At 43.7% G+C, this 27,003-nt stretch overlaps 2 protein-coding genes across 6 annotated transcripts in view; one reads left to right on the top strand and one right to left on the bottom strand.

Annotated features, from left to right (window-relative positions):
- The window catches only part of LOC130524929 (protein NYNRIN-like), a 113,853-nt gene extending 109,582 nt beyond the window's left edge, over nucleotides 1–4,271 (bottom strand). For 2 of the 5 annotated variants that reach the window (XM_057031508.1, XM_057031506.1), the window contains exon 1: nucleotides 2,091–4,271. In XM_057031508.1, the coding sequence (XP_056887488.1) occupies nucleotides 2,431–3,594 (1,164 nt within the window). In that variant the 5' untranslated portion in view covers nucleotides 3,595–4,271 and the 3' untranslated portion in view covers nucleotides 2,091–2,430. Of the gene's footprint in view, nucleotides 1–605; nucleotides 1,284–1,372; nucleotides 1,941–2,006 lie in introns of those variants that run through there. The other 3 variants (XM_057031505.1, XM_057031504.1, XM_057031507.1) reach the window with 3 other exon arrangements.
- The window catches only part of rap1gapb (RAP1 GTPase activating protein b), a 69,520-nt gene that overhangs the window by 30,835 nt on the left and 11,682 nt on the right, over nucleotides 1–27,003 (top strand). The window contains exons 5-14 of the mRNA XM_057031485.1: nucleotides 11,586–11,633; nucleotides 13,221–13,259; nucleotides 13,353–13,538; nucleotides 15,985–16,088; nucleotides 16,812–16,890; nucleotides 16,975–17,028; nucleotides 17,141–17,224; nucleotides 17,320–17,420; nucleotides 17,822–17,951; nucleotides 24,882–25,037. Coding sequence (XP_056887465.1) covers nucleotides 11,586–11,633; nucleotides 13,221–13,259; nucleotides 13,353–13,538; nucleotides 15,985–16,088; nucleotides 16,812–16,890; nucleotides 16,975–17,028; nucleotides 17,141–17,224; nucleotides 17,320–17,420; nucleotides 17,822–17,951; nucleotides 24,882–25,037 — 981 coding nt within the window. The remainder of the gene's footprint in view (nucleotides 1–11,585; nucleotides 11,634–13,220; nucleotides 13,260–13,352; nucleotides 13,539–15,984; nucleotides 16,089–16,811; nucleotides 16,891–16,974; nucleotides 17,029–17,140; nucleotides 17,225–17,319; nucleotides 17,421–17,821; nucleotides 17,952–24,881; nucleotides 25,038–27,003) is intronic.

The raw sequence follows: 27,003 nt of genomic DNA, 5'->3' as shown, positions 1-27,003 counted from the left end.
TTTCTGTAGCTTAGTTAAATTTTTCAATGCGCTATCTATCAAATGACCGTCTGCATCATTCTCTGGGATGAACGTACAACAGTAATCTCCTACCATTGCACAAACTCCTCCCTGGGGGGCCGTTATGAGATCTAAGGCCATCCTATTCTGCATGGTCATCAGTCTTAGCGCTGTCATTTCTTCCTTGACTCCTGTGAGAGCAACTTTTGTCAAATTAGTAAATACTTTCAACCTATAATCAACTGTTTCCAATCTCAATATGTTCTTTGCCACTCCTACCCACGGAAAAAGGCTAATGGAGACCTTTTCTCCATCTGTCCAGTGTTTAAACTCTTTTGGTACATCTGTGCCCCACACAGAGTCGTGTGGTTTGAACTCGTAGTCATTCAAATCTCTCCTGGAACGCAACTGTGGTGCGGATCTGGCATTAGCAGCATAAATTATGACTGTGTGATCCTTGAGATGTACTGGAGCACACACTCCTGACCAGTTTGCTGGTAGGTGTGCATACGCATTGTGTCCACATAGCCACCATCCCTTATCCACTAATTGCGTACCTTTGTCTCCTGGCGCGAAAGCGGGATAGTTGCATGTACAGTTATAACCTTCTGGACACCTCTGTGTTGCTTCATCTAAGGTATATAAACCACATAAGTGCCGGGGGTCATCAATACACTCCTGTTCACACTGTTCGGAACTTTTATTTTGCTGTAGACACGTTTTCCGATAAGGCCGATTAGTTGAAGTGTTCAACTTCACATCACGACTGACTCCCAGTACGCATGACGTATAAACAACTTTACAGACATCCTTGTGTAACAACCCAAAATCTCTACCTCCACTCCGTGCATAACAGTATGTGTGATTCATCGCACCTAGCACAGGGAATCTGAATCTATTGGCTTTCCCTGCCATTGTCCGTAGTGGCTCCTTGGTGCAGTTGCTGCGAGTGAACCACGTTCCATCCAACAGCTTGAGTGTGAAGTTCGTGCCACGGCTTAGCCCAATATGGACAAAGCACTGTCCTACACTCCCTGTCATTGGTTCAGCAGTTACTCGCGGTGTATGCACAGAAACTGGTAGCATAGAACAAACATAACAACGAGAATGATTCGGTGTCCAAGCTGTGAAATTAGCATAGCGCCACCATGTATTCAAACTGTAAGTGTGTGAGGACTCTGGATTTTGTTCTAACCACGAATGTTCTAAGTGGCTAACTACGGTGCGTTTAGCGCGCGCATAGCTCTCATCCTGTCTCAGAGCATCATTCTGTCCCTGATTACCTCCCTCCTGTCGGAAGTGTGAGGATGAAGTTTTGATCACCCGCGCTGTTCGTTCACTAGACTCAGAGCAACCACGCAAACAACTGGAGTCCTTTGCAAAGGGGGAGCCGAGCAGCAGTTCAAGCTTCCTCTGTCAACTCCGTTCGTCTGCTGCTCGCTCACCTCTTTTATTGGTGCAAACAGAATGGGTGTCTAAACAAGATCTCGTAATTCATTGTCTTCTGACATCTTTACAAACTTCTCTAATCCTGACCAACAGGATACATCTGAGTGCTGGGCTTGATAGTAAGCAGCTTCAGCACTTTTACGACACTCTCATGTTCTTCCTTTCCTATCAACATTCCTCAAACACTCAAAGTCTACATACATTAGCATTTAAAGATAATACTAATAACAACAATAACAATAATCCTTCTCACATTTCCCTCCTGTTTATCATTAAATGCGTCTAGATTTTCATCATCAGTATTACATCTTTACATTTTCATGAAATTTCAATGCATTACGTCATTTTCCTAGAAACACATTCTTACACTCAGAATTCAACATGTGTACAGCTTAAGACATCTTGAACATTTCTTTTACATCTTGTATTACATTGATCCATTCTTCTTCCGATTCCTCTTCATCGTCGTCCAGTAGAGATTGTTCTTCCACCTGCAGCAAAGTACTAGTAACAACTGATCCCACGAGCCGGCCAATGCAACCCCGGACAAGAGGTACTAGCCTCTTCTGTCCCTGATTACCTCCCTCCTGTCGGAAGTTCCAAAGGCCAAAACTCACGAGTCCTGCCGTCACAGCACTCACCACAATTAGGAAGAACAACTTCATTTCCTTTTAGAGCTTCTTCACAGGTTCCGACGGGGTTCAGCCGTTGCTGGACCTATACAGGCCGTCAGCCGTTTACGGAGAGTCCGCCACTGCTCCCTCGCCTTCACCTGGAAGAATTTTCTGTTTCTTACAATGGGAAAGGTGTATCCACGACAGTTTCCCATCCACTCGAACTGCAGTCTTTGTGGTCAGCTGTACTTGATAAGGACCTTCCCATCTAGGCGTGTTCCACCTCTTCCGCACAAACTTCTTCACCCACACGTAGTCGCCCGGTTGAATGGGTTCCTGGGGGGTGGAATCTGTGGAAGACACAGGACTAGGCAGAACATTTACAGTATTCACACATCGGTTGAAGTAACACTTTTTTCAGATAATCTGCTATTGTTTCCTCAACATGTTTTAGCTCATTTGTTGTTGCAAAGTATGGTAGGCAATAAGGCCGCCCATATAATGCTTCAAAGGGTGTGATGCCTGTTTTCTTGTGTGGTGTTATGTGCATCCATAATTTCACCAGGTCGAGACAAAACATCCAGTTCTTTCCTGTCTCGTCCATACACTTCTTCAGTCTGTTCTTAATAGTACCATTGACTCTTTCAACCAACCCTGCACTCTGAGGGTGGTATGCGCAGTGATTCTTCAAATCAATGTCCAAAGTTACTCCTACAGTTTTCACTATCTCATTTACAAAATGGCTTCCATTGTCGCTCCAGATGACCTTCGGGATGCCAAACCTGGGAATGATTTCTCTACATAGGACTTTTGCCACTGTCAGTGCATCTGCTTTTGCCGTGGGGAAAATTTCCACCCACCTAGTAAATCCATCTAACACTACTAGACAATATTGTTTACCTTCACATGGTGTTAGCTGAATAAAATCTAGAAAAACTGTGTGAAATGGATGATTTGGCAATGGTGTAGTGCCTGCAGGGGCCTTAAGGGCTCCCTGTGGGCTGTGTTTTACACAAATAGCACATTGTGAACAAAAATTTTTTGAGTAGGTATGAAATCCTATAGTGTAATAATGTTCATTAACCATCTGTACCATCCCTCCTGTTGAGACATGGCATGGCCCATGGCTCACTAATGCTGCCCATTTATGCATATTCCGGGGAAGGATTGGTTTGTTTCCTATGGTTAATAGTCCTTTATCATCCAGTTTGGCTCCTCGCTTCTTCCACGTGGCCTTTTCCTTTTCTGGAGCACTTTGTTGCATTTCTTTTAGAATATCATTATCTGCAGGTTCTAGGCTAAATGATTCTTCCTCACCATTATCAAGAAGTGTGTTGTTATTTGCTGCAGCCTTTGCGGCTCTGTCAGCAAAGGCATTGCCTTGTGAGACTGCGTCTGTGTTGTTAGTGTGTGCAGTGCATTTACATACAGCTATTTTACGTGGCTGCTGTACTGCAGCTAATAACTTTTTTAACAGTTCTGCATGCATGACCGGTTTGCCGTCGAAGTTTTCATCCCTCTTAAATTCCATTGTTGAGCAAACACAAACAACGTGGAAAATGCATATTGACTATCTGTGTAAATGGTAACATCTTGTCCTTTGCTTAATTCACAAGCACGTGTGAGTGCGACAAGTTCTGCAGCTTGAGCAGAATAGGAGGAGGGAAGTGATTTCGCCTCCACCACCTCAGTTGCTGTGACTACTGCATAGGCAGTTCTAGTGCGTCCACAGTCATCCTTTCTCGATGATCCATCCACAAAGAGTTCTCCTGTAGTCAACGCGACATCACTAAGATCTGGTCGCGGCAGGACCTTGGTGGAGACCTCATCCAGGCAGTTGTGCTGGTGTCCCTCTTCTGCGGTGGGTAGCAGCGTCGCTGGGTTTAAGGTCGTGCAGCGACGAATCGTCAGATTCGGCTGAGACAGCAACACTGCCATGCAGGAAAGATGACGTGCGGGCGACAGGAATGCTATCTTACTTTGTAGCAGCAGTATTGACACTGCATGTGGAACTAGCAAAGTTAGCTCATGATATAGCACCACTCCTGCGGAGGCTTTTACTGCCTCAGACGCTGCCACCACTGCTTTAACGCATGGTGGGAGTGCACAAGCTACGGGATCTAGCTTGTGGGAGTAGTAGGCCACTGGCTGCCTCTTATCTCCGTGCTTCTGCAATAAAACTGAAGTCATAAAGTCACCCTTGCAATCACGAACTGCTCAAAAGGCTTCTGATAGTCTGGCAGCTTTAACACTCCAGCACCTACAAGGGCCTGTTTTATGTACACAAATGCTTCTTCAGCTTCAGGGGTCCATGTTAACACATCAGTCATTGCTAAGGGATTATCATACATCAATGCTTGTAAAGGGGCAGTTATTTTCGCATAATCTAAGATCCATGATCTGCAAAAATTCACTAGTCCTAAGAATGACATCATCTGCTTCTTTGTTTTTGGTTTTGGAGCATCAAGCACTGCTGTTTTCCTCGACTCAAGAATAGCTCTTCCATTATGTGTCAAAACATGGCCCAGATAAACCACTTCCTGCTTCACCAGTTGCAGTTTGCTTTTGCTTAATTTATGGCCTTGAGAGGCTAGCCAGTGTAGCAATGCTAGCGTGTCTGACCAACAATCTGCCTCTGTTTTTGACGCCATGAGGATGTCATCCACGTAGACGAGGATTTGACTTCCACACGGAGGTTTAAACTTACCGGTAGCTAATGATGACATCATTACTTGAGAAAAGATTGTGGGACTCTCACAGTAGCCCTGAGTAACCTTGTCCAGGTGTACCTCCGTCCTTGAAACGTAAATGCAAACCAAAACTGGCTGTCTGGATGTACTGGTACAGAGAAAAATGCATTGGATACATCTATCACCGTGTACCACTGATGTTCAGGGTTTAAGTCATTCAGCAGAGTGTATGGATCTGCGACTAAGGGAGACCTAGGGACCACTGCAGCGTTTACAGCTTGCAGGTCCTGCACCATCCGCCAGCCGTAGATGGTGGTGACTTCCTTACTGGAAATAGGGGTGTATTTACAGGTGATTCAGGACACCTCTTGATGACTCCTGCTTTAAGCAGTGAGTTAAATATCGGAACAATACCCTCCTGTGCATCAGTCTTAAGGGGATATTGTCTCTGAAATGGTCTATAATCTGATTTAGGAATTATTTTTACAGGTTCTGCTCCTTTTATAAGACCTACATCTGCAGGTCCTTCCGACCATAATTCAGGGGGAAGCTCTTTCAGCTTCTCCTCTTCCTCCTGCGTGAGGAAGATGTTTTCTTCTCATGAACTCTGGTCTGTGAGGTGCGTTGCTGGATGTGTCAGCAACCATGTTTTAAGGGGAATACGCCACACCTGGAACTGATCATTAAAATCAACCTCACCCTTAGGCCTATAGGGCAGGCTGCTCCAGTGTTTTACGTCACTTCCCAAGTCTTGCCATCTTTTCTTAAGCGGTTTAGCAATAGAAACATGTGGTACAGAACCTGACACTTTGAATAGTGCTGCTGCTTCGGTGGAAAGGCTTCCTGCCGTGCAGACAGCTGTCTGACCACACACATATAGATGCATAATTACAATCATTTGTGGATCTTTGAGTTTAGCAAACTGCTCTGCATAGCTTGATGTGCCGTGTGAGTCTGATTTACAGATCTCACCAATGCGCTCCACGTGCATGGTTACATGCAGGTCAGCTTGATTGTGGAGCTGGGCTTCAGGCTGTAAGTATGACAGAGCTTTACCATATAACATAGTGATTGGGTCAGAGAATGGAGGGGGCTGCTTTTCAGGAATGTTGAGTGACCAAAATTTACTGCACGTCCCTCCTTCCCTTACCCACAAATCAACCATTCTATCTACAGACCACATCCCTTCGGCTGTGGTACGAATCATCAACTGAAGCTGAGAGATAAGATCTCTTCCTAACAGATTTACGGGACATGTGGTGGAGATCACGAAAGGAGCTTTAAGTGTGATTCCACTTACAGGGTCACAAACATCTACAGGAACTGACATTCTTTCTTTAGTTACGAGACCATTTGCTGATCTCACAAAAATCTGTGTAGAAGTTGGCTTTAGGCTATTGGATCTCTAATTACTGATTTACCTGCACCCGTGTCTACTAAAATGTTAAAGAATTGCCTAACACGGTCAGTTGTATTTCTGGTTTGCCTTCAGCAAACAGGAAGATGGTTTCTAAATCTAAAACATCTTCTAGGTCTTCTTTTTCAAATTGGTCAAATTTTGTGCCCTGATTTGTTTTAATTTTTGTGACATCTTTTTCCAGTTCTAGTCATTGTTGAGGTGGATTAGAACCTTGCTGCTGTCCTCTATTGTATCTCTGGTCACGTTGTTTCTTTCTGCAATCACGTTCCCAGTGTCCATAATTTTTACAATAATGACACTGATCATTTTCACGGGAATTGCCTCCTCCTCCCCTTCCGCCTCGGCCTCGCCCACGTCCTCGGCTTTGGAAAGGATTGGCATTGAAAAACATGCCTGTTAATGATTCTTACTTTTTGGCATTGTCTTTCAGCATGCATAGCATGTTGTTCATAGCGGCCTAGGTTACAAATTCCGAAATCAACTAATTGTCTCTCTACCCAGGTTTTTATCTCTGATTTTGATCCCCCATGTATAGCTTGCTTTAACTGCTGTTGGTAGGGACCTTCTGGATCTTCCGCATACGGAATTCCACTATTTTTCCGGAACACATCTTTCATTCTCATGCTATAGTCTTCAAAACCTTCGTCAGTCTTTTGTCTTGTGGCCGTAATGGCGCTGTAGTCAGCTCGTCTGGTAAAAGTAGTTCGCATGCGCTCGTACAGTCTGTCAAGTCTGTCATTTAGTTCTTGGCTGCCAGGCTGCCATGGTTGTTGAGTGGCTGGATCCACTGGGACCCAATCTCCTCTAACAGTGCCCCATTTCTTGCCATTAACGCACATGAGGACTTGCTGGGTTTCTCTTTTTCTTGATTTTGTTTTTCTCTTCTATATTTTGATTCAGTGAGCCAGAGGTGACATTGTGTCAACCCCACATTTACTTTTGGATGCTTCTTTCCATATTCTATTAAATCTTCTTTTAATTTTATAATATTGCCTGGCCTGTCTAAGTTACCATCCCAATCGAACTTAGTCATCCACAGCTGAACATATGAGCATGAACCTGGATATTTGTCTTCCATGTGTTTACATGATGCTGGGATTTCGAATTCAGCACCTTTTGTGGAATGTTGGTTGCCCATGTTTGCACTTTATTTATCAGTTTTTATGTATTTGAATGGAGACGCCTGATCTCCCGACTGAACAACCCTCAATCCCTACAGGATATCTAGTTCAGTCCCTCCGCCGTGGCCTTATAACCCCTCTTTTTTAATCAGGAGAGTATACACCAAGCTTCTACCTCCGAGGAGGCGGGTGTATCTTGCCTCTGCCTCTCTCCTGATGACCAGGCAGGTAATACCGCGGTATATTCCGTGTAGCGCTTTTTGTGTTTTATACTCACTCCGTTGCTTCTATGGTTTCTCTCTGAGTTGTTTTGGTGCCTTTTTCCCGTCACTGGAGATGGTCGCCCTGGGAGGGACGAAGACCGGCCTTCCGTCAACTCGTGATGAAAGGTCTTTCGATTCGGACGTCTTTTTGACTCCGGCTGTGCACAGACTTCGGCGTTCGGTCGTCCCACGGCGCTCCTCTCCAGGTCTTGGGATCCGGCTCGAAGGACCAATTTTGTGAGGATGAAGTTTTGATCACCCGCGCTGTTCGTTCACTAGACTCAGAGCAACCACGCAAACAACTGGAGTCCTTTGCAAAGGGGGAGCCGAGCAGCAGTTCAAGCTTCCTCTGTCAACTCCGTTCGTCTGCTGCTCGCTCACCTCTTTTATTGGTGCAAACAGAATGGGTGTCTAAACAGGATCTCGTAATTCATTGTCTTCTGACATCTTTACAAACTTCTCTAATCCTGACCAACAGGATACATCTGAGTGCTGGGCTTGATAGTAAGCAGCTTCAGCACTTTTACGACACTCTCATGTTCTTCCTTTCCTATCAACATTCCTCAAACACTCAAAGTCTACATACATTAGCATTTAAAGATAATACTAATAACAACAATAACAATAATCCTTCTCACAGAAGTCCCAAAGGCCGAAACTCACGAGTCCCACCGTCACAGCACTCACCACAATTAGGAAGAACAACTTAATTTCCTTTTAGATCTTCTTCACAAGTTCCAACGGGGTTCAGCCGTTGCTGGACCTATACAGGCCATCAGCCGTTTACGGAGAGTCCGCCACTGCTCCCTCGCCTTCACCTGGAAGAATTTTCTGTTTCTTACAATGGGAAAGGTGTATCCACGACAGTTTCCCGTCCACTCGAACTGCAGTATTTGTGGTCAGCTGTACTTGATAAGGACCTTCCCATCTAGGCGTGTTCCACCTCTTTCGCACAAACTTCTTCACCCACACGTAGTCGCCCGGTCGAATGGGTACCTGGGGGGTGGAATCTGTGGAAGACACAGGACTAGGCAGAACATTTACAGTATTCACACATCGGTTAAGTAACACCTTTTTCAGATAATCTGCTATTGTTTCCTCAACATGTTCTAGCTCATTTGTTGTTGCAAAGTATGGTAGGCAATAAGGCCGCCCATATAATGCTTCAAAGGGTGTGATGCCTGTTTTCTTGTGTGGTGTTATGTGCATCTGCTTTTGCTGTGGGGAAAATTTCTACCCACCTAGTAAATCCATCTAACACTACTAGACAATATTGTTTACCTTCACATGGTGTTAGCTGAATAAAATCTAGAAAAACTGTGTGAAATGGATGATTTGGTAATGGTGTAGTGCCTGCAGGGGCCTTAAGGGCTCCCTGTGGGCTGTGTTTTACACAAATAGCACATTGTGAACAAAATTTTTTTGAGTATGTATGAAATCCTATAGTATAATAATGTTCATTAACCATCTGTACCATCCCTCCTGTTGAGACATGGCATGGCCCATGGCTCACTAATGCTGCCCATTTATGCATATTCCGGGGAAGGATTGGCTTGTTTCCTATGGTTAACAGTCCTTTGTCATCCAGTGTGGCTCCTCGCTTCTTCCACGTGGCCTTTTCCTTTTCTGGAGCACCTTGTTGCATTTCAAAATGCAGGAGGAGGAGTAGCCTGAGGGGCTATCATAGAAGGACAAGCCCCTGCATGGTAGGTACCACCAACAAATTGAGGAATTGGCTGATATTGAGAAAACATACCAGTGTCTGGAAAAAGCCAGACTGAAAGACAGCACAGAGGCACTACTCATGGCTGCACAAGAACAGGCTCTGAACACCAGAGCAATAGAGGCCAGGGTCTACCATACCAGACAAGACCCCAGATGTAGGCTGTGTGGAGATGCCCCTGAGACAGTCCAGCACATCACAGCAGGGTGCAAGATGTTGGCAGGCAAGGCATAGATGGAATGGCATAACCAAGTGGTAGGCATAGTGTACAGAAACATCTGCACTAAGTATGGATTGGAGGTCCAAGGGTCCAGTGGGGAGACACCCCCGAAAGTTATAGAGAACAAGCAGGCCAAGATCCTGTGGGACTTCCAGATCCAGACTGACATGATGGTGGTGGCCAACCAGCCTGACATAGTCTTGGTAGATAAACACCAGAAGACAGTGGTGGTGATAGATGTAGCAATCCCAAGTGATAGCAACATCAGGAAGAAGGAACACGAGAAGCTGGAGGAATACCAAGGGCTGAAAGAGGAGATAAAGAGAATGTGCGGTGTGAAGGCAACAGTGGTCCCAGTAGTGATTGAGACACTAGGGGCAGGAACCCCCAAGCTGAGTAGATGGCTCGGCTTCAACAGATACCAGGAACCACATCAGCAATCACTGTCCAGAAGAGCGCAGACCTAGGAACAGCTAATATCTTGTGCAGAACCCTCAGACTCCCAGAGGTAGAGGACCCAAGTCTGAAGGAGGAGATTTATTTTTCACACACACACACACACACACACACACACACACACACACACACACATATAAGTTGAAATGGACAAAATATTTGCAATGGTACACTTAATATGAGAAATAATCAATAATCATGCGGCTCTGTTAGCTTTTCTTTGTTTTAGATTATAGAGTCTGTTTTCAGAATAAGTTGAGATGTTTGAAGGCAGAAGTAAATTACATTCAATTGGCAAAACAACTTTAGACATTTGTCAAATATTTTGTCAAGTCCTCTTTTGTGTGCATGCGTTTGAATGTTTCCAGCTTTTTTTGGCTGCCTTTAAAAACATAAAGTGTCTAAATGTGTTTAACAGTATATTGATGTTTTATTATTAATGTAAAGCAGTCAATGCTGCATTGTCAGACATAGATCCATTTTCAATATGGTCAGGTGGATCTGAAGTGATGCATGTGTAACTGGCCAGAGTCTAAATAATTCTGAGAAGAGAACAATATGAAAGACAATTTAGATCAGGATATTAATATAGTCTCACCTAAATCAGAAATGATTTTCTTTTTTTCTTCTCCATAATGTATAATTATGTTTTGGGAAACAATTAACGATTTCCTTTGCAAGGTAATACTCTCATGTTTTGTAGTGCACTGTTTTTTCCAAACAAAAATCATCATGCATAATCGGATTATGTCTCTGCACTGTGGTCAATTGAGCCACCTATGCTTTTGGGTTCTAAAATCAGATGCTCCTCATTTTGCAGTGCATGAGTAGACACAGCAGCGAAGTTTCAGCAAGGCTGAGTGGTACATCATTTTATGCAGGACGCTTGTCAGAATGATGTAATTTACAGACTACTTTAACAGAATTTGCAAGGTAGACTGGCAGGAGTGTTTTCCAAACTATGTTGGTTCTAGTCAGAAGTGACACAGAGTACTTTTAATGTGTACTTTTGAGTAATCTCTCTTGATTAAACAATAAAATGTACAAAACATTTATATATGGTGCAAAGTGGACACGGCCAGTTCAGTGCCTGTGACTGCTGCAAAGACCGTCTGTCCATCATGTAGAATCAGTCACACCGAATCTGCAATAGTAGGTCATTTAAGACGTGTTGAATCATCAAACATTGTTGCACATGTATATCTTAAGCTATGCTGTAAACGATAAATTTAACTGAACTTCCATCCATCCATCCATCCTCTACTGCTTATCCGGGGTTGGGTCACGGGGGCAGCAGCCCAGACTTCCCTCTCCCCAGCTACCTCCTCCAGCTCATCCGGAGGGATCCCCAGGTGTTCCCAGGCCAGTCGAGAGACATAGTCTCTCCAACGTGTCCTGGGTCTCCCCGGGGGTCTCCTACCAAGGGACATGCCCTGAACACCTCACCAGGGAGGCGTCCAGGGGGCATCCTAACTAGATGCCCAAGCCACCTCATCTAGCTCCTCTCAACTCCTCTCAATTTAACTGAACTTGACAAACTAAAATGTTACATTGGTTGTATCATTAACAACCGTCTGAGACAGACCACTCATTTTTTTCACTCAAAATATCCCCATTCTCTCTTTACAGGGTTTCAGAATGGACGAGCAAAGATCTCTCCTTCCACCCCCCCTCAAAGTGAGTCCTAAATTCTCACTTGTCTTCAAAGCCCAGTGCAGTAAATTAAGTAGAGGTATAAAGCTTTTCTTATCTACTGTTGGCCAGACATTAGGATGCACAAGACCTGCAAAATCCTATGCTCTGCTTTTATCCTTGTGATTTTAATGCACTTTCCCTTGAAGAGGGAAAGGTACTAGGAACATTTCCACTGTGAAAGTTCCTGCTAAATACTGGGGTCAGGAACTTTAGAGGAACTGTCGCTCTCACTTTGCCCTCTTGATGGTTGTGTCTTCATTGTCGGGTGGGCGCCATCTGGTTTATGCTTAGTCGCTGTCCAACAGTTTTGACGGTGATATCACCTGGGGCCACCAAGAACATGTGAAGTGTGCAGTTACAGAGTTTTGTCCATGTGATGATTTGTCCCAGTCCATTGCCGCAAGCTATATCTGTGTAAACATCAGTGTGTTAATAAACATCAAGTAAACAGCACGTGTTGTGCTGGTTTCCGGTTTGTGTGTTCGTGTACATGGCGATGGATGATATGAACAAGAGGACAAATAGTATCTATTAGACTAATGCTCCCCTTCTGCTGGGATCCACCTTAAATCATGCTCTAGGTTTAGCATTGGTGCTGAGTAAACCTATGCCAATCTAACTACCTACCCTGGAGCAAGGACTCAGTATGTCCCTGTAAATGGCCCTTTGAGGGAGACTCCAGTGGAGGCATGCACATACAGCTCCGGTCCCATAAAATTACCCCAAAGTTTGCATCTACTGGCAGTAGTTAGGTAGCAACAGACAATGCACATGCTACATGGTATTCAGTCCAATAAACTTCTTATTGCTATGACAGCTATCCAAGCAAAGGTTTGGCCACCTGTATGCCATGATGGGAACACAGGTTGATTAACTGTCCAAGGATACCTGATGCCAGGCGATATAAATTGCCTTTTTTCAAAAATGTTGACATAAATAATCTGTTGTATAAACAATACATCAGGAAGTTTTTTCAATCAGCAATAATATTTTAGCACAGGGCAACGGGATGTTGATGAGCTTTTTTAACACTAAAATTGGATAACACTACACTAATTTGTATCATCTACTCTGGCTGCAAGAAAAACTGCACAGATCTTCCTAAAAACCAGAAAATATTCCCGCTTCACATAACGATGAAAATGAGCAAGCAAGTCATGTTGGGACTTCTCTTGAGAGATTTAAAAAAAATCACTTTCTCAATTTTGAGAGAAAAAATATACAAGAAAAATTAGGAGAAATATACATATACCAGAATGATATAATCAAACTCAAAATTTACAGTACAATTAAGGGATACCGTACAAATTGTTAAAAGAAAAAAAAAACTCAATCATTTCTATCAAAATACTTGGCTCATCCGGCACGTTTACAGAAATGCTTATTAATGTTCACTGTCTCTGTATATATGATGGTTTTAAGGGGTTCTAAGGAGTGCTTATCTCATTGTTTGAAGTTTATAATTTCTAAATGAAAGGTAATCTGTGTTCCTGCCCCTTTTAAAAATCAAAAATTAACAGCAAAAAACAGATGTGAAGAATTAGTTCATATTTGCTTTTCTCCCTGCAGACAGAAGAAGACTACATTCCTTATCCAAGCGTCCATGAGGTACATGTGACTTATTGTGCTGTGCCTTTTATACATAGAAGATGAATCGTTGTGTTTTGACTCTTTTATTGCCCTTTTATTCTTTCCAATCAGGTGCTTGGTCGCGTTGGGCCGTTTCCACTCATCCTTCTGCCCCAGTTTGGTGGTTTCTGGATCGAGGGGACTAATCATGAGCCTAAAGAGCCACCAGAAACTGATAAGCCTCCTTGTCCTTCCTCCCATTTCAAACTGGAGACAAACAGCACAGCCAAAATATACAGAAAGCATTTCATAGGGAAGGTGAGAAGAGATGGAAAATAATTTAGTTGAAGTACTTGATTCTTGCCTTTTAAACTATAGTTTTGTTTGATTTTATATACCGTGTTTTCACAACTATAAGGCGCACCTAAAACACTGAGATTTTCTCAAAAATCGACGGTGCGCCTTATAATATGGTGCACCTTGTGTGTGGACTGAGTTCCAAAATCTGCTGTGTGCCTTTGGTGGGTGCACTACGGTAAACGCGCCGCCAATCGATTAGTGGCACACCTACGTGTAAGGATCCCCTAAAATGGCGCCGGTCAAGCGAGACGCGTATGAATGAGGCTTACTTTAAACTGCAGGCCATCGAATATGTGGCTGAAAATGGCAATCGAGCAATCTTAGTGTTTTCGCTTTATGAGGAGGCATCTCTCCATACGCACAAACAACTGTTGCGCAGCGGCTGCCAGCGGATTACCAGGAGAGGGTGGCCATCTTCCGCACCTACTGCCGCGACAAGATAACCGCGCCCAGCCACATCACCAACATGGATGAGAGCCCTCTGACTTTTGACATCCCTTTGACCCACAAAGTGGAGAAAAATGGACCAGCACGGTGGCGATACGCACCACGGGGCACGAGAAGTTGTCGCTCACCGTGGTTCTCGGCTGCCACGGAAACGGACAGAGCGCTGGATGACGGAAGGCGAACACTCCTTCACAAAGACTATGAGGCAGCAGCGGGCAAGTTATGCCACCATATGCGGGTGGATTGTAGACGCATGGGCTATGATACCGTCTTCATGTATTGTAAGAGCTTTCACAAAATCAACGCTGAACCGGAACCGGACGGTGAGTCCGATTCAGATGATTAAGAAGAGGAATTGGGGATGTTGGACATTGAAATAGTACAGCTGTTTAATTCAGATACAGAAGATGAAAACTTTGATGGTTTTGTGGCGGAAGAATGAATATTTTGTTCAATAAATGTGTCGAAACTCACTGTTTTACTTCCGTTGTCATTTTTTACTGTATGTTTCAGCATGCGCCTAATAATATGGTGCACCTTATGTATGTTTTAAAGACAGAAATAGCACCCATAACTGAGACTGCACCTTTTATACAGTGCGCCTTGTGGTCGTGAAAATACGGTATGTGGGGGCCTGGGGTGAATTCATTACAGCATTAAAATTGAAATTGGCAAAGCAAAATGAAAGTTAACTGTCACAACTTGGTTAGGGGTTGGTACCCTGTCCAGGTACGGGAGGCTGACTCCATCGCTACTTTTAAGATCAGACTTAAAACCTACCTCTTTGAAAAAGCTTATTGTTACTAATTCTGTAGTTCCAATTACTATCATAGATAGACAAATTATCATACTTAGGGGGTCGTCTAATCGTTAGATCACATTTTAGCTATGCTGTTATAGGCCAAGGCTGCCGGGGTCCGGAAACATGATCACCTTACAGGCCTCTGTCACCCCACTGGGTCATGGTTTCCTCTCTTCTCCTCTCCTTTCCTCCTCCTCATCAAGCAGACTAGTTATGCTGATTCCTGTGTAGTTTTTCTGCTTCTCCCCCCCCCCCCCCCATTCATTTACGCCGCTTTCGGAGCTGCATGATGACCTCCGGCCCCGCTGACCCATTGTATAGTGTATTTTTGTATGTGTTTCTGTGCTCTGTGCCTCTCCTCTCCTCTCCTCTCCTCTCCTCTCCTCTCCTCTCCCTTTACCCAGCCAGCCATCAGCAGGAGGGTCCCCCTACATGAGCCTGGTCCTGCTCAAGGTTTCTTCCTGTTAAAGGGGAGTTTTTCCTTGCCACTGTTGCTTGTCTGGGGTTAGGCCCTGGGATTCTGGAAAGCGCCTTGAAACAATTTTGATTGTATAAGACGCTATATAAATAAAGATTGATTTGATTTGATTTGATTAATATATTAAATAAGGCTTCTGAAATGCAATTTATTGAATGAAGACAAAAAAGTGGAATATTAGTTTTTGGTTGTATCTTCTGAGTATTATTTGTTCACTTTGACATTTAGTTACTTGAAATTCAGCTCACATTTCATCACATCAGTTTTAATGGGAGAACCTTGTCTCATTGGCAGTTTAACTGACCATCTAATACCTATCTCATATTCTGGTGGTCACAGATATTGGCTCTCATGGACGCAGTATCAATTAATATGCAGAAATAACAAGCAAAACATGTGGTGCAGACACAGAAAGCCCAGACTGATTTTTTTTTTTTAAAGTCTGATTTTGTAAATATGAAAGAGCTGGGATTCATACGTTTATCCTGCATTTTATCATTGAAGTGTTTTCCGTCCTATTTCACATTCATATTTAAGAACATGCATCAAGACCACCCCCTGCCGCTTTGCATTTTAAACCTTTTCACAGCACTTCCTTATGATTGTCTCACCCAGTTTCCATTGCTGCAGGAGGAGTCTGTCTCGGATTTGAGTTTCATGTGTTTTTCTGCCTCTAGGAACACTTTAATTATTACACCATGGATGCTACCCTGGGCCACTTGGTCTTTTCCATGAAGTATGATGTCATTGGGGATCAAGAGCATCTGCGCTTGATGCTTCGGTACAGCTCTGTATTATATTTAACCTGATTTTGCTCTAGTTTTTTCCACTTTTTAATGGTGGTCATTAGAGTTTTGTCCAGTTGTCATTCTTTTTCATCCTCCCTTTGTGTTGGGCTTGTCTCTTAGACTAAGTTGTAACAATTCAGTTAAAAATATCCATCCAATAGGAACATTAGGCTTTTTTCCTCCCAGTAAAGCCAGTCTATTCAGACCTAGAGATGTGCTACAAAGTACTCAATATTATGCACAGAATTCATTTAATTTTCACTCAACATATCATGCCATCTATGTATTAAATTTAGCATCATTGAGACCCTCCTGCAGTTCTACAGAGTTAGGAGTCATTCAACCCACAGTTGTTTTAACACAAAGATTGTTTCTCTTCGAGAACCACCCACGATCCATACAAACCCATCAACCTAGTCGAACATCATCACCTCAGTGAAGGCACAGCCACTGACTCATAATTTCGATTGACTCACAAATCTCTATTTTACCATCAGCATATTCTGAACTGTAAAAACTGCAACACTGTCCTATAGTGCAAAGGGATTGCTTGGTATCAGGATCCATTAAGCCATTCTAATATAATTAAATGCACGGTTAGGCTCAGGTCAGGTTTCAAGATCAAGTCTATACATTAAAGCAAGAAATTATTTATGCGTGGACATATAAGAATGTAAGTGGACATATTTAGAACATTTAATTTGTTTGCATTTCAGCACAAAAATAAAAACTTACCATGATGTGATTCCCATTTCCTGCCTTACTGAGTTTCCCAACGTGATCCAAATGGCCAAGGTATCAGAAAATATAAAAACCAAACAGCATACTTGTAAAAATACTTTCACAAAACAATTTAAACATACTTTTTTCTACTTACAGCTTGTTTGTGAAGAAGTAAATGTGGATAGGTTTTATCCAGTCCTCTACCCAAAAGTGAGTCCCAATCTTTCCAAATGCTATCTTTTGACTTGCTAAATTGTATCAAGCAAAAGCATCCTAACTGCCCAAAAACTGTGCTGAGGCAAAACTGTGATGTTCTGATCAGGCATCAAGGCTTATTGTTACATTTGATGAGCATGTGCTCAGCAATAACTTCAAGTTTGGAATCATTTATCAAAAGTTTGGACAGGTGAGTGGAGTTCTAGTGATTTCTCTGCTTAGCAAGTTCAAGTCAGGCCTAAATCCTCCTAAAAAAACCTTTTTCTAACTCCTTCCTCCATGCAGACAGCAGAAGAAGAACTGTTTGGCAACATGGAAGAAAGTCCTGCCTTTGTCGAGTTCCTGGAGTTTCTGGGCAACAGGATTGAGCTTCATGACTTTAAAGGGTTCGATCACTGTTCAACTTCAACTCCTTTTAGTTTCTGTTAAATCTGTACTACTGTACTATTACTGTAGCATTTCACCCGATTTCTGTCAGGCAAAATCAGTTGGACACTTTGCTATTCATCAGAGTGAGCTTTAAATGAATCTCTGTAAAAAAGAACTTGGGAATGTCCTGAAATTTATGGTGGTATGGTCAGAGTGATTGATTGAACAGACAAAATGCCCTTGTCGTTCCACAAAGATGGATGAGGGTAGACTGACTGTTCTGAAAATTGCTCTTGTAATGCTGCTCTTCTGTCTTCCACTGTAGTTGATCTCAATAGCCCCTTTGCTGTCATGTTTGTGCTCTCTATCCTCTGTCCTCCTATCACCTGGCCCAGTCTCTCCTTTCTTCTCTCTCCAGGTTCCGGGGAGGGCTAGATGTCACTCATGGGCAGACGGGGACGGAATCGGTCTACACAAGTTTCCATAATAAAGAGATTATGTTCCATGTGTCCACCAAGCTGCCTTACACAGAAGGAGACTCACAGCAGGTACAGTGACATTGCTTAATCATTCAGCAGCATAGCTAATTAGTGTTTCCAGGACAAGTAATTTCACTTCAATAATTAATTTGCAATAGTGTCTCCCTTTGACTTCCACAATAACATCTGCTAATGAAGCATTTACAGTATACATGAATACACACTTTCTAAGTTTGATGAAGCATTAGCAAAATAGGAATCTTTATCGAACTATTCAGTAAACATGGAATTGACAATTGAAGATGTTAAACTTAATGTGATATAAAATCAATTTTTCATTAAAGGACAATGTTTTAAGCTATGGTTGACTCAATAATATGTGGATGACTGTTTTTTTAAAATACTGTACCTTGTTTGAATAATTAGTGAGACCACAGAATCACACAAGGATGTTGCATTGTTTGTATTATTGTATTGCCAGACACAATAGGGAAACCTGAGGAAGTTGTTGGATCTTTGGTGTTTGGGGTTTCAGCCGGCAAGCTTCCATCGTGATGTGTCACATAGATTTGCATTTCAACTTCATCTCGGCCCTAATAATTGCTAAGTGGAAGCATTCATAGTTGTGATATAAAATTGCCTGTGCAAGAACATTTTAGTTTATTATTCATGGTAACAATTTGACTGCTTTCTCAAAAGAAAGTATTTTTATTTTCATTTTACCATTTATGCCTTTGTCTGAGAACAGAAAATCACAAACAAATTACCTCTAATTTTAATACTTCCATCCATCCAAACACCCTCTACCGCTTATTCGGGGTCAGGTCGCGGGGGCAGCAGCCTAAGAAGAGAAGCCCAGACTTCCCTCTTCCCAGCTACTTCTTCCAGCTCATCCGGGGGGATCCCCAGGCGTTCCCAGACCAGTCAAGAGACATAGTCTCTCCAACGTGTCCTGGGTCTTCCCGGGGTCTCCTACAGGAGACATGCCCTGGACACCTCACCAGGGAAGCGTCCAGGGGGCATCCTAACTAGATGCCCAAGCCACCTCATCTGGCTCCTCTCAACGCGGAGGAGCAGCGGCTCTACTCCGAGCTCCTTCCGGATGGCAGAGCTTCTCACCCTATCTCTGAGGTAGAGCCCAGCCACCCTACGGAGGAAGCTCATTTCGGCCACTTGTACCCGTGATCTTGTTCTTTCGGTCATTACCCAAAGCTCATGACCATAGGTGAGGGTAGGAACAAAGATTGACCGGTGCAGAGTCCGCATTACTGCGGATGCCGCACCAATTCTCCTGTCAATCTCCTGCTCCATCCTGCTCTAAGACCCTGCTGAGGGTGTAGAGCTGGTCCACCGTTCCACGCCCAGGACGAAAACCACATTGCTCCTCCTGAATCTGAGGTTCGTCTATCCGGCGGACCCTCCTCTCCAGTACCCCTGAATAGACCTTACCAAGGAGGCTGAGGAGTGTGATTCCCCTATAGTTGGAACACACCCTCCGGTCCCCCTTCTTAGAAAGAGGGACTACCACCCCGGTCTGCCAATCCAGCGGCACCGCCCCTGATGTCCACGCAATGTTGCAGACTCGAGTCAACCACGACAGCCCTACAACATCCAGAGCCTTAAGGAACTCTGGGGGGATCTCATCCACCCCCGGAGCCTTGCCACCGAGGAGTTTTTTGACTACCTCAGCAACTTCATCCCCGGAGATACGAGAGCCTGTCCCTGGGGGATTAAGGAGGTCTTCGAAGAATTGCTTCCACCGATCCACAACATCCCAGGTTGAGGTCAGCAGCACACCATCGCCACTATACACAGTGTTGACAGTGCACTGCTTCCCCTTCCTCAGATGCCGGATGGTGATCCAGAACCTTTTCGAAGCCGTCCGGAAGTTGTTCTCCATGACCTCACCGAACTCTTCCCATGCCCGGGTCTTTGCCTCGGCAACCGCCATAGCTGCACTCTGCTTGGCCTGCCGGTACCTATCTGCTGCCTCAGGAGTCCCACAGGCCAATAAGGCCCGATACAACTCCTTCTTCAGCCTGACGGCATTGCCGCCACGACAGGCACCGACCACCTTGCAGCCACAGCACCGGTCAGCCGCCTCAACAATGGAGGCACGGAACATGGTCCACTTGGACTTGGGCATGGTCAAAGCTCTCCCGGAGGTGTGAGTTGAAGCTCCTTCTGACAGGAGACTCTGCCAGGCATTCCCAGCAGACCCTCACAATACGTTTGGGTCTGCTGGGTCTGTCCGGCATCCTTCCCCACCATCGGAGCCAAGTCAGCACTCGGTGGTGATCAGTTGACAGCTCTGCCCCTCTCTTCACCCGGGTGTCCAGAACAAGCGGCCGCAAATCCGATGACACGACCACAAAGTCGATCATCAATCTGCGGTCTAAGGCGTCCTGGTGCCAAGTGCACATGTGGACGCCTTTATGCCTGAACAAGGTGTTTGTTGTGGACAATCTGAGACGAGCACAGAAGTCCAATAACAAAACACCATTCGGGTTCAGATCAGGGGGGCCGTTCTTCCCAATCACACCTCTCCAGGTCACACTGTCGCTGCCAACATGAGCATTGAAGTCACCCAGGAGGACGAGTGAGCCCCCAGAAGGAGCGCTCTCCAGCTCTCCCTCTAAGGACTCCAAAAAGGGTGGATACGCTGAACTGCTGTTTGGGCCATAGGCTCAAACAACAGTCACGATCCGTCCCCCACCCGAAGGCGAAGGTAGGCTACCCTCTCATCCACCAGGGTAAACTCCAATATACAGGCACTGAGCTGGGGAGCAACCAGAATTGCCACCCCTGCCAGTCGCCCCTCACCATCAGCAACTCCAGAGTGGTAGAGAGCCCAACCCCCCTCGAGAAGACTGGTTCCAGAGCCCTTGCCATGCGTCGAGGTGAGGCTGACTATATCTAGTCGGAACTTCTCAACCTCGCGCACCAGCTCAGGCTCCTTTCCCACCAGAGAGGTGACATTCCATGTCCCTAGAGCCAGTTTATGCAGATAACCACTAACATGCAGAGATCAGACCACCAAGGTCCCTGCCTTTGGCCACTACCTAACACACAATGCACACGACCCCGTTGGCCCCTCCTGCAGGTGGTGGGCCCACGGGAAGGGGGTCCCATGTTGCCTCTTCGGGCTGTGCCTGGCCAGACTCCATGGGCAGAGGTCCGGCCACCAGGCGCTCGCCAACGTGCCCAGCCCCAAGGCCTGGCTCCAGGAGGGGGCCCCGGTGACCCGCATCCGGGCTAGGGAAACGTAAGACCAATGTTGTTTTGCACCTTAATTTTTCTTCACACTGTCCGACACTCCTCTACATAATTTTTAATTTTTAATTTCTGTATATACTGTACAATGTACATAGCAATGTACATAATAGAAGAGTCTTTTTTTCTTTTAGTACTTACTGTATTGTACACCATGGGCTACCGCTGTAATGTGCAATTTCCCCGATGTGGGATCAATAAAGTTTTTTATCCTTATCCTATCATAAGGGGGTCTTGGGCTACGCTTTGTCTGGTCCCTCACCTAGGACCTGTTTGCCATGGGTGGCCCTACCAGGGTCATAAAGCCCCAGACAACGGAGCTCCTAGGATCATTGGGACACGCAAACCCCTCCACCACGATAAGGTGGTAGCCCAGGAGGGGAATTTTAATACATTTGTATTTTAACTACTTCTGTGTGTGCAAAACATCGTCCTGAATTGTGCTCAGATTATCTTAACCTCACATTGCCTGTTTAACAGGATGATGCGAGAATTGTTTTTAGACTGCAAATGAATAAAACCATGGTTCAAATAAAATTCTTAATTTGTAGGCACACTTCTATGGATTTCCCTAATTGAGGGAGTAAACACTTTAGTCAGATTTGGCAGTTTTAGAGAACTGACAGTCTACCGGCAGATCCCTTTTTGTACAGTTGTAAATAGTTCTTTGTCTTTATTGTCCCAGTGCATTATTTCAAATAAATACATAGAAGCCCTATAGTCTTTCGTTAATATTTACTATCTAAAATCAGTGACCATTTTTGTGTTTATTCATTTGGGATTAAGCACAGTCGTGATTATGGGGTAGCACACAGGTTACATATTGGTTAAATTAACTAATCACTCTACTTTCCGACCATCAACTGGGGACCTGAGCTGGAAATAGTGACCAAAGGAAAGAAATAACACATTAGGTTAAAAGGAGTCTCTTCTTTGGTAGCTAAGCTTGTTGCTGTGTTGCTGGGTTCAAACCCAGCAACATTCTCAGACAGAGGTTGGTACACCCAAAGGACAAGACACCAAGACCCAAACAAAGTAATGTTGTTTATGCTATACAGTGCCAGGAGAAATGCAAGGAACAGTATATTGGGGAAACCAAACAACCTCTCCACAGAAGAATGGCACAACACTGACGCGCCACCTCTTCAGGTCAGGATTCAGCAGTCCACTTACACTTAAAGGAAAATGGTCAGCCAAGTACGGATACTGGCCAGAGAAGACCGCTGGTTTGAAAGGGGTGTCAAGGAACCTATCCATGTCAAATTGGAAAAAACATCCTTAAACAGAGGTGGTGGCCTGATGCACTTCCTATCACCCACATACAATGCAGTCCTCCACTCCTTCCAACAGCAAAACAAACATTCACACCATTCCAGGAGACCCAGTGACTCACCACCATGTGATCCAGCAGACAAAGGGGAGACACCTCAACAGAAACTAGGTGAACGACCCGACCACCGACCCTGCTAACGACTCTCAGGTGACCACCCAGATCATTAGCATGCAGATGGTCCACAGGGGCTATATATTTTCAAGCTCTCTCCCCAGCAATTTCAGAACTGAAGAAGCCTTTTGGATAGAAGGCGAAACGTCTTCAAGAGAAGAAACCCAGTCCAGTTGACATAGAAAACTACCTTGGATACAATGACCTGGATGATTGAGAATCTACACAGACACAACTCGAGACTCTTCATTACACTGAACACGAGAGTCTATGTTTCAGAGAAATACAGACCTTTAAGTTGGAATATTACATGTTTGTTTTCACAAAGTTGTTTTAAGCAGTTCCAAAAATACTTTTCATTCTGTTCTGACACTAATGTTATTGATTCTAAGTCCCAGCCTTATTGTAGTTGGAAAAAGGCTTATACAGCTCATACAGATTCATTTTTGTAATTCCTTAAGAATCCATGCTGTCAGGTGCCAGAGCAATGATGCTTTTGTTGCTATTTTCCTATGTTTTTTATTCCTTCTTTTTAAAAAAAAAAAAAAATCTCAAACACCTGTAAGACCTACAGTAGAGGAGTAACCAGATAGAGCTGTGACGGGTGCAGTTAGGACCCAAATGCAGCACTCTGGAAAGCTGGACTGTAGTAAAGACTTTTATTAACACACGGGCAAACAGGAACTCAGGCAGACCAGGAAACACAGGAAATAGTCTGTTCTTCAGGCTCTGGGCCCGCACAAAGTCTATGGGTTGCAGGCTCGGGGAGTGGGACGAGCAGCAGCAAAGTCGGGGCCGGGCGGAGAAGTCTAAACCAGGTGAGCAGACAGGAACCAGAGACGCTGAGGCAGAAGTCGCAGTCAGGGGCAGAAAGCAGGTAGGTTGTCCGGGGAACAGGCAAGGCAGGCAGAACAAAGACAGGCAGGGTCGGTAACGGGTAATCCGGCAGGGAAACAATGCTGGAAAGTCACGCATGAAAGCAGAAGAACAATCTGGCACTGAGTGAGTGTGAGGCTGGAGAATATATACACTGGTAGGTGAGCTGATTGATGAGTGAGGCAGGTGTGTGATCAGTGACTGAGAGCAGGTGTGTGATCAGTGACTGAGAGCAGGTGTGTGATCAGAGGGTGTGGCGTGAGCAGGGCAGTGGAAAAGTACTGGGACAGGAGGGAACTGGGGAAAAGGGGCTGTGACAAGAGCTGTAAAACGGGGGGTTTACATGTTCTCAAGCATCTCAATAATGTCTTGGCTCTCCATTTAATACTATTTCATTGCCTTAGCCCCCCAACTCTTTAACTAATCCATTCATTAACTATGCCAAGGAGGTTTAAATGTCTGTTAAATGTGTTGATGGGCCAAGGAGGAGCTAAATAAATTTTTGGTGATTCTCGATTCCTGGGCAACTTTGACCTTCGTTCATCCAAAGATTAAATCCAATGGGCTTTGATCATTAAGCAAGCTACTATTGCTGTGTTCTATATACCTTGGAAGTCCATCCTGGGAATGACATCATAGTCGAATTTTTATTGTTTTCAGTGTTTCAGTTACAAAATAGGAAAACAAGATGCAACCTCCACGAAAGCAATTCTGCTTGTCCAAAAATAAACAACTTGGGGTCAAAACAAATATGGGGTCCTTTTTCAAATTTCAAACACTTGATGAAGAGGAAACACAAAATGCGTAACTTAGCCTTTTTCTTCTCTCGTCCCATTTTGTTGTTTCCAAAAGGTATTAAATGGGAAGTGCTTTGTTTACTGTTTACACTCGGCGCAGCCATCTTTAAAAGCTAACTCGGGGGTAGTGATGAATCTCTGACTTTCCGAGTAGGAAATCTGACCTCAAGGGTGTTTCAGCTGAAACTTCCAACTTGGAACTTGGAAAGTCTGTAGTACAAATAAATGCAGCATATGTATGTATGCAACCTTGCAATAGGACTGCTTATATACAGTATTTACTATATGATAGGTGTAAGTCAAAATATGTTGGGAAATGACCAGGTGTGTTAATATGTTTTCACAAATAATGAAAATTTATCAAAATAATCTATATGTTATATATTTTTTATTAACCTTTATAAGTTTGATCAATCTGATATTATGTCAGTCCTACAGTTTTGTGTAAATTTTGCTTTTGTTTTCTCTTCAATCTTAAGACTAATTTCCAAAATTTAGCCATGTTTATATTGTCAAATCTTGAAAGTGATAAATTCTGGGATAGGTCTGTGTGCTGTGTACTGTGTACTTGTGAAACTGGCTACTGATTTTACTTTCTCTAACATTCAGCTCCAGAGGAAGAGGCACATAGGAAATGACATCGTAGCCATTGTATTCCAGGAGGAAAACACCCCATTTGTTCCAGACATGATACAGTCCAACTTTCTGCATGCATATGTTGTAGTGCAGGTGGAGAACGCGGGCACGAACAATGTCACATACAAGGTTAGTTTTCAAGTCAGAAGCATTACAATAATCAGCAACATACAGCCTTCATTATTATTTTGTAGTAATGAGTTTCTTTAAAAATATTTACACTTTCATCACTTGACTCCAAAAAGTTTCCCAAAAGGTTTCATATATATATATGTGTGTGTGTGTGTGTGTGTGTGTGTGTGTGTGTGTGTGTGTGTGTGTGTGTGTATGTATGTATGTATGTATATGTACAGTATATAGCTCATTCAAAAACATTTACACTGTAAGGCATAAACCACATATCACTGTGAGGTACATTTCAAATGAATGTGCTCACATGGGGTCAGGACAGGAAGGGGAAAAATTGCAGGCCCTCTCTGCGTGTGGGAGACCTCCGCTTTTTCCTCTTCCTCTTCCTCCTTAAAGCTGCAGGCCCCCTCTTTACCTGGCAGGTATTTCTCCAGTGATTCCCTCCTGGCTCTCAGATGATAACCACTAACATCTGTCATCTATCAAGCACTGCAACACAGCACCAGCAAACTCTTCTAGATTTGGGCTTCTCTTTATGGCTGTCTGCTCATAAAATGACCAATCAGACAAGGCTGCAATTTATTGTTGCAGAATTCAAACACGCACTTATGTAAACATATTACAGCATAACATCCAAAATTAGAGAGGAGACTCTCTATTGAAGACATAAAATTAAAACCAACAGAGCCCAGCTGTCCTTGGATTATTCCATATTTTTAATACAAATAATAATAATAATAATAATAATAATAATAATAATAATAATACAATGGAAACATAAATAAAACACACAATTTATTATGAAAAACAATTGTCTTTTATGTGAAGCCCAACACCCCCACTGTTTTTTTGGGCATTCAGCTTTTTTTTTTTTTTGCCATGCATTTTTCAAGTTATCAGCCCTTCACCTTTACATGATGAAGCTCTTCTGGTTACTGATGGCTTCTTAGGTGCATCTGGCTTAAAACCTAGTTTCTCTGTATTTTGAAGGCAGCTCATTAGATTAGTTACATATGTATGGTAAAATCATTATAATGTGTCAGAATGACAGTATAGATCACATGTGTGATTATAATGACAGTCAAAAGGCCCAGAACTTCCTGGCATTTGTGCAAGTCTCTTAATCTGTACACCTAACAATAGAGAGAATAATTGAATTTAGGCATAATCAATAAAAAAAAATATATCCTAGCCAAGTTTTAATGTTAATCTTTAAATTGTCGATATGTTGTCAAAAAACTACACTAAGGTGCATCAAGTGTTAAAACCAATTCCCTACTTTATGTTTTGCCTTCAGCTCTAACCTGTCTTCACCTTGACAGATGACCTCTGACGTCATCCTATGCTAAATTCAACATGGAAATTGTATGGGTCATTTGAGTCTTGTTGGGTGTGGTGTTCATCCATGGTTCAAAAGCATTCCTGATAATGTTCGCATCTGAGTTCATTAGGCGGTCAGATATAAGCCTTAAGCATGTCTTGTTCTTTGAGTCATAGTCTGGCTAAGCACATTATTGTGCTGGGGGAGGGATCTACCATTGGAAGTGACTTTGCAATGAGTTGCCTCTTTTAGCTGTAGAAATACTTGATTTATACTTATACCACTACCACCCCAGCTGCACTCTCTGCCAACTACACTTACTCCATACCTCACGACCTTCTGGACATGATGGTGGGACTGGTCGGATTGTCTATTTCTAAATCATGTATGTTCATTGTTCACTGTTTACTGCCCCTTTGTATAATTATGGAATCCCACGAGTCCATAACCATCTAAAACTCTCCCTTAGGATGCAGGACCACCACCTCTAACTTAACCTAAAACTGAGCTCCTGGTTTTCCCAGCCAAGCATCACAACATTGACATCAACATTGGCACCTTGGGTTTTGCTCCTACTAAGGCTGTTCAAAATCTTGGAGTCATCATTGATAATCAACTGATTTTTCTGATCATGTATCCTTAGTC

Source organism: Takifugu flavidus, chromosome 4, assembly GCF_003711565.1.
Source record: "Takifugu flavidus isolate HTHZ2018 chromosome 4, ASM371156v2, whole genome shotgun sequence".
In the NCBI taxonomy this organism is placed as follows: domain Eukaryota; kingdom Metazoa; phylum Chordata; class Actinopteri; order Tetraodontiformes; family Tetraodontidae; genus Takifugu; species Takifugu flavidus.
This window is presented reverse-complemented; position numbering and strand designations above follow the sequence as displayed.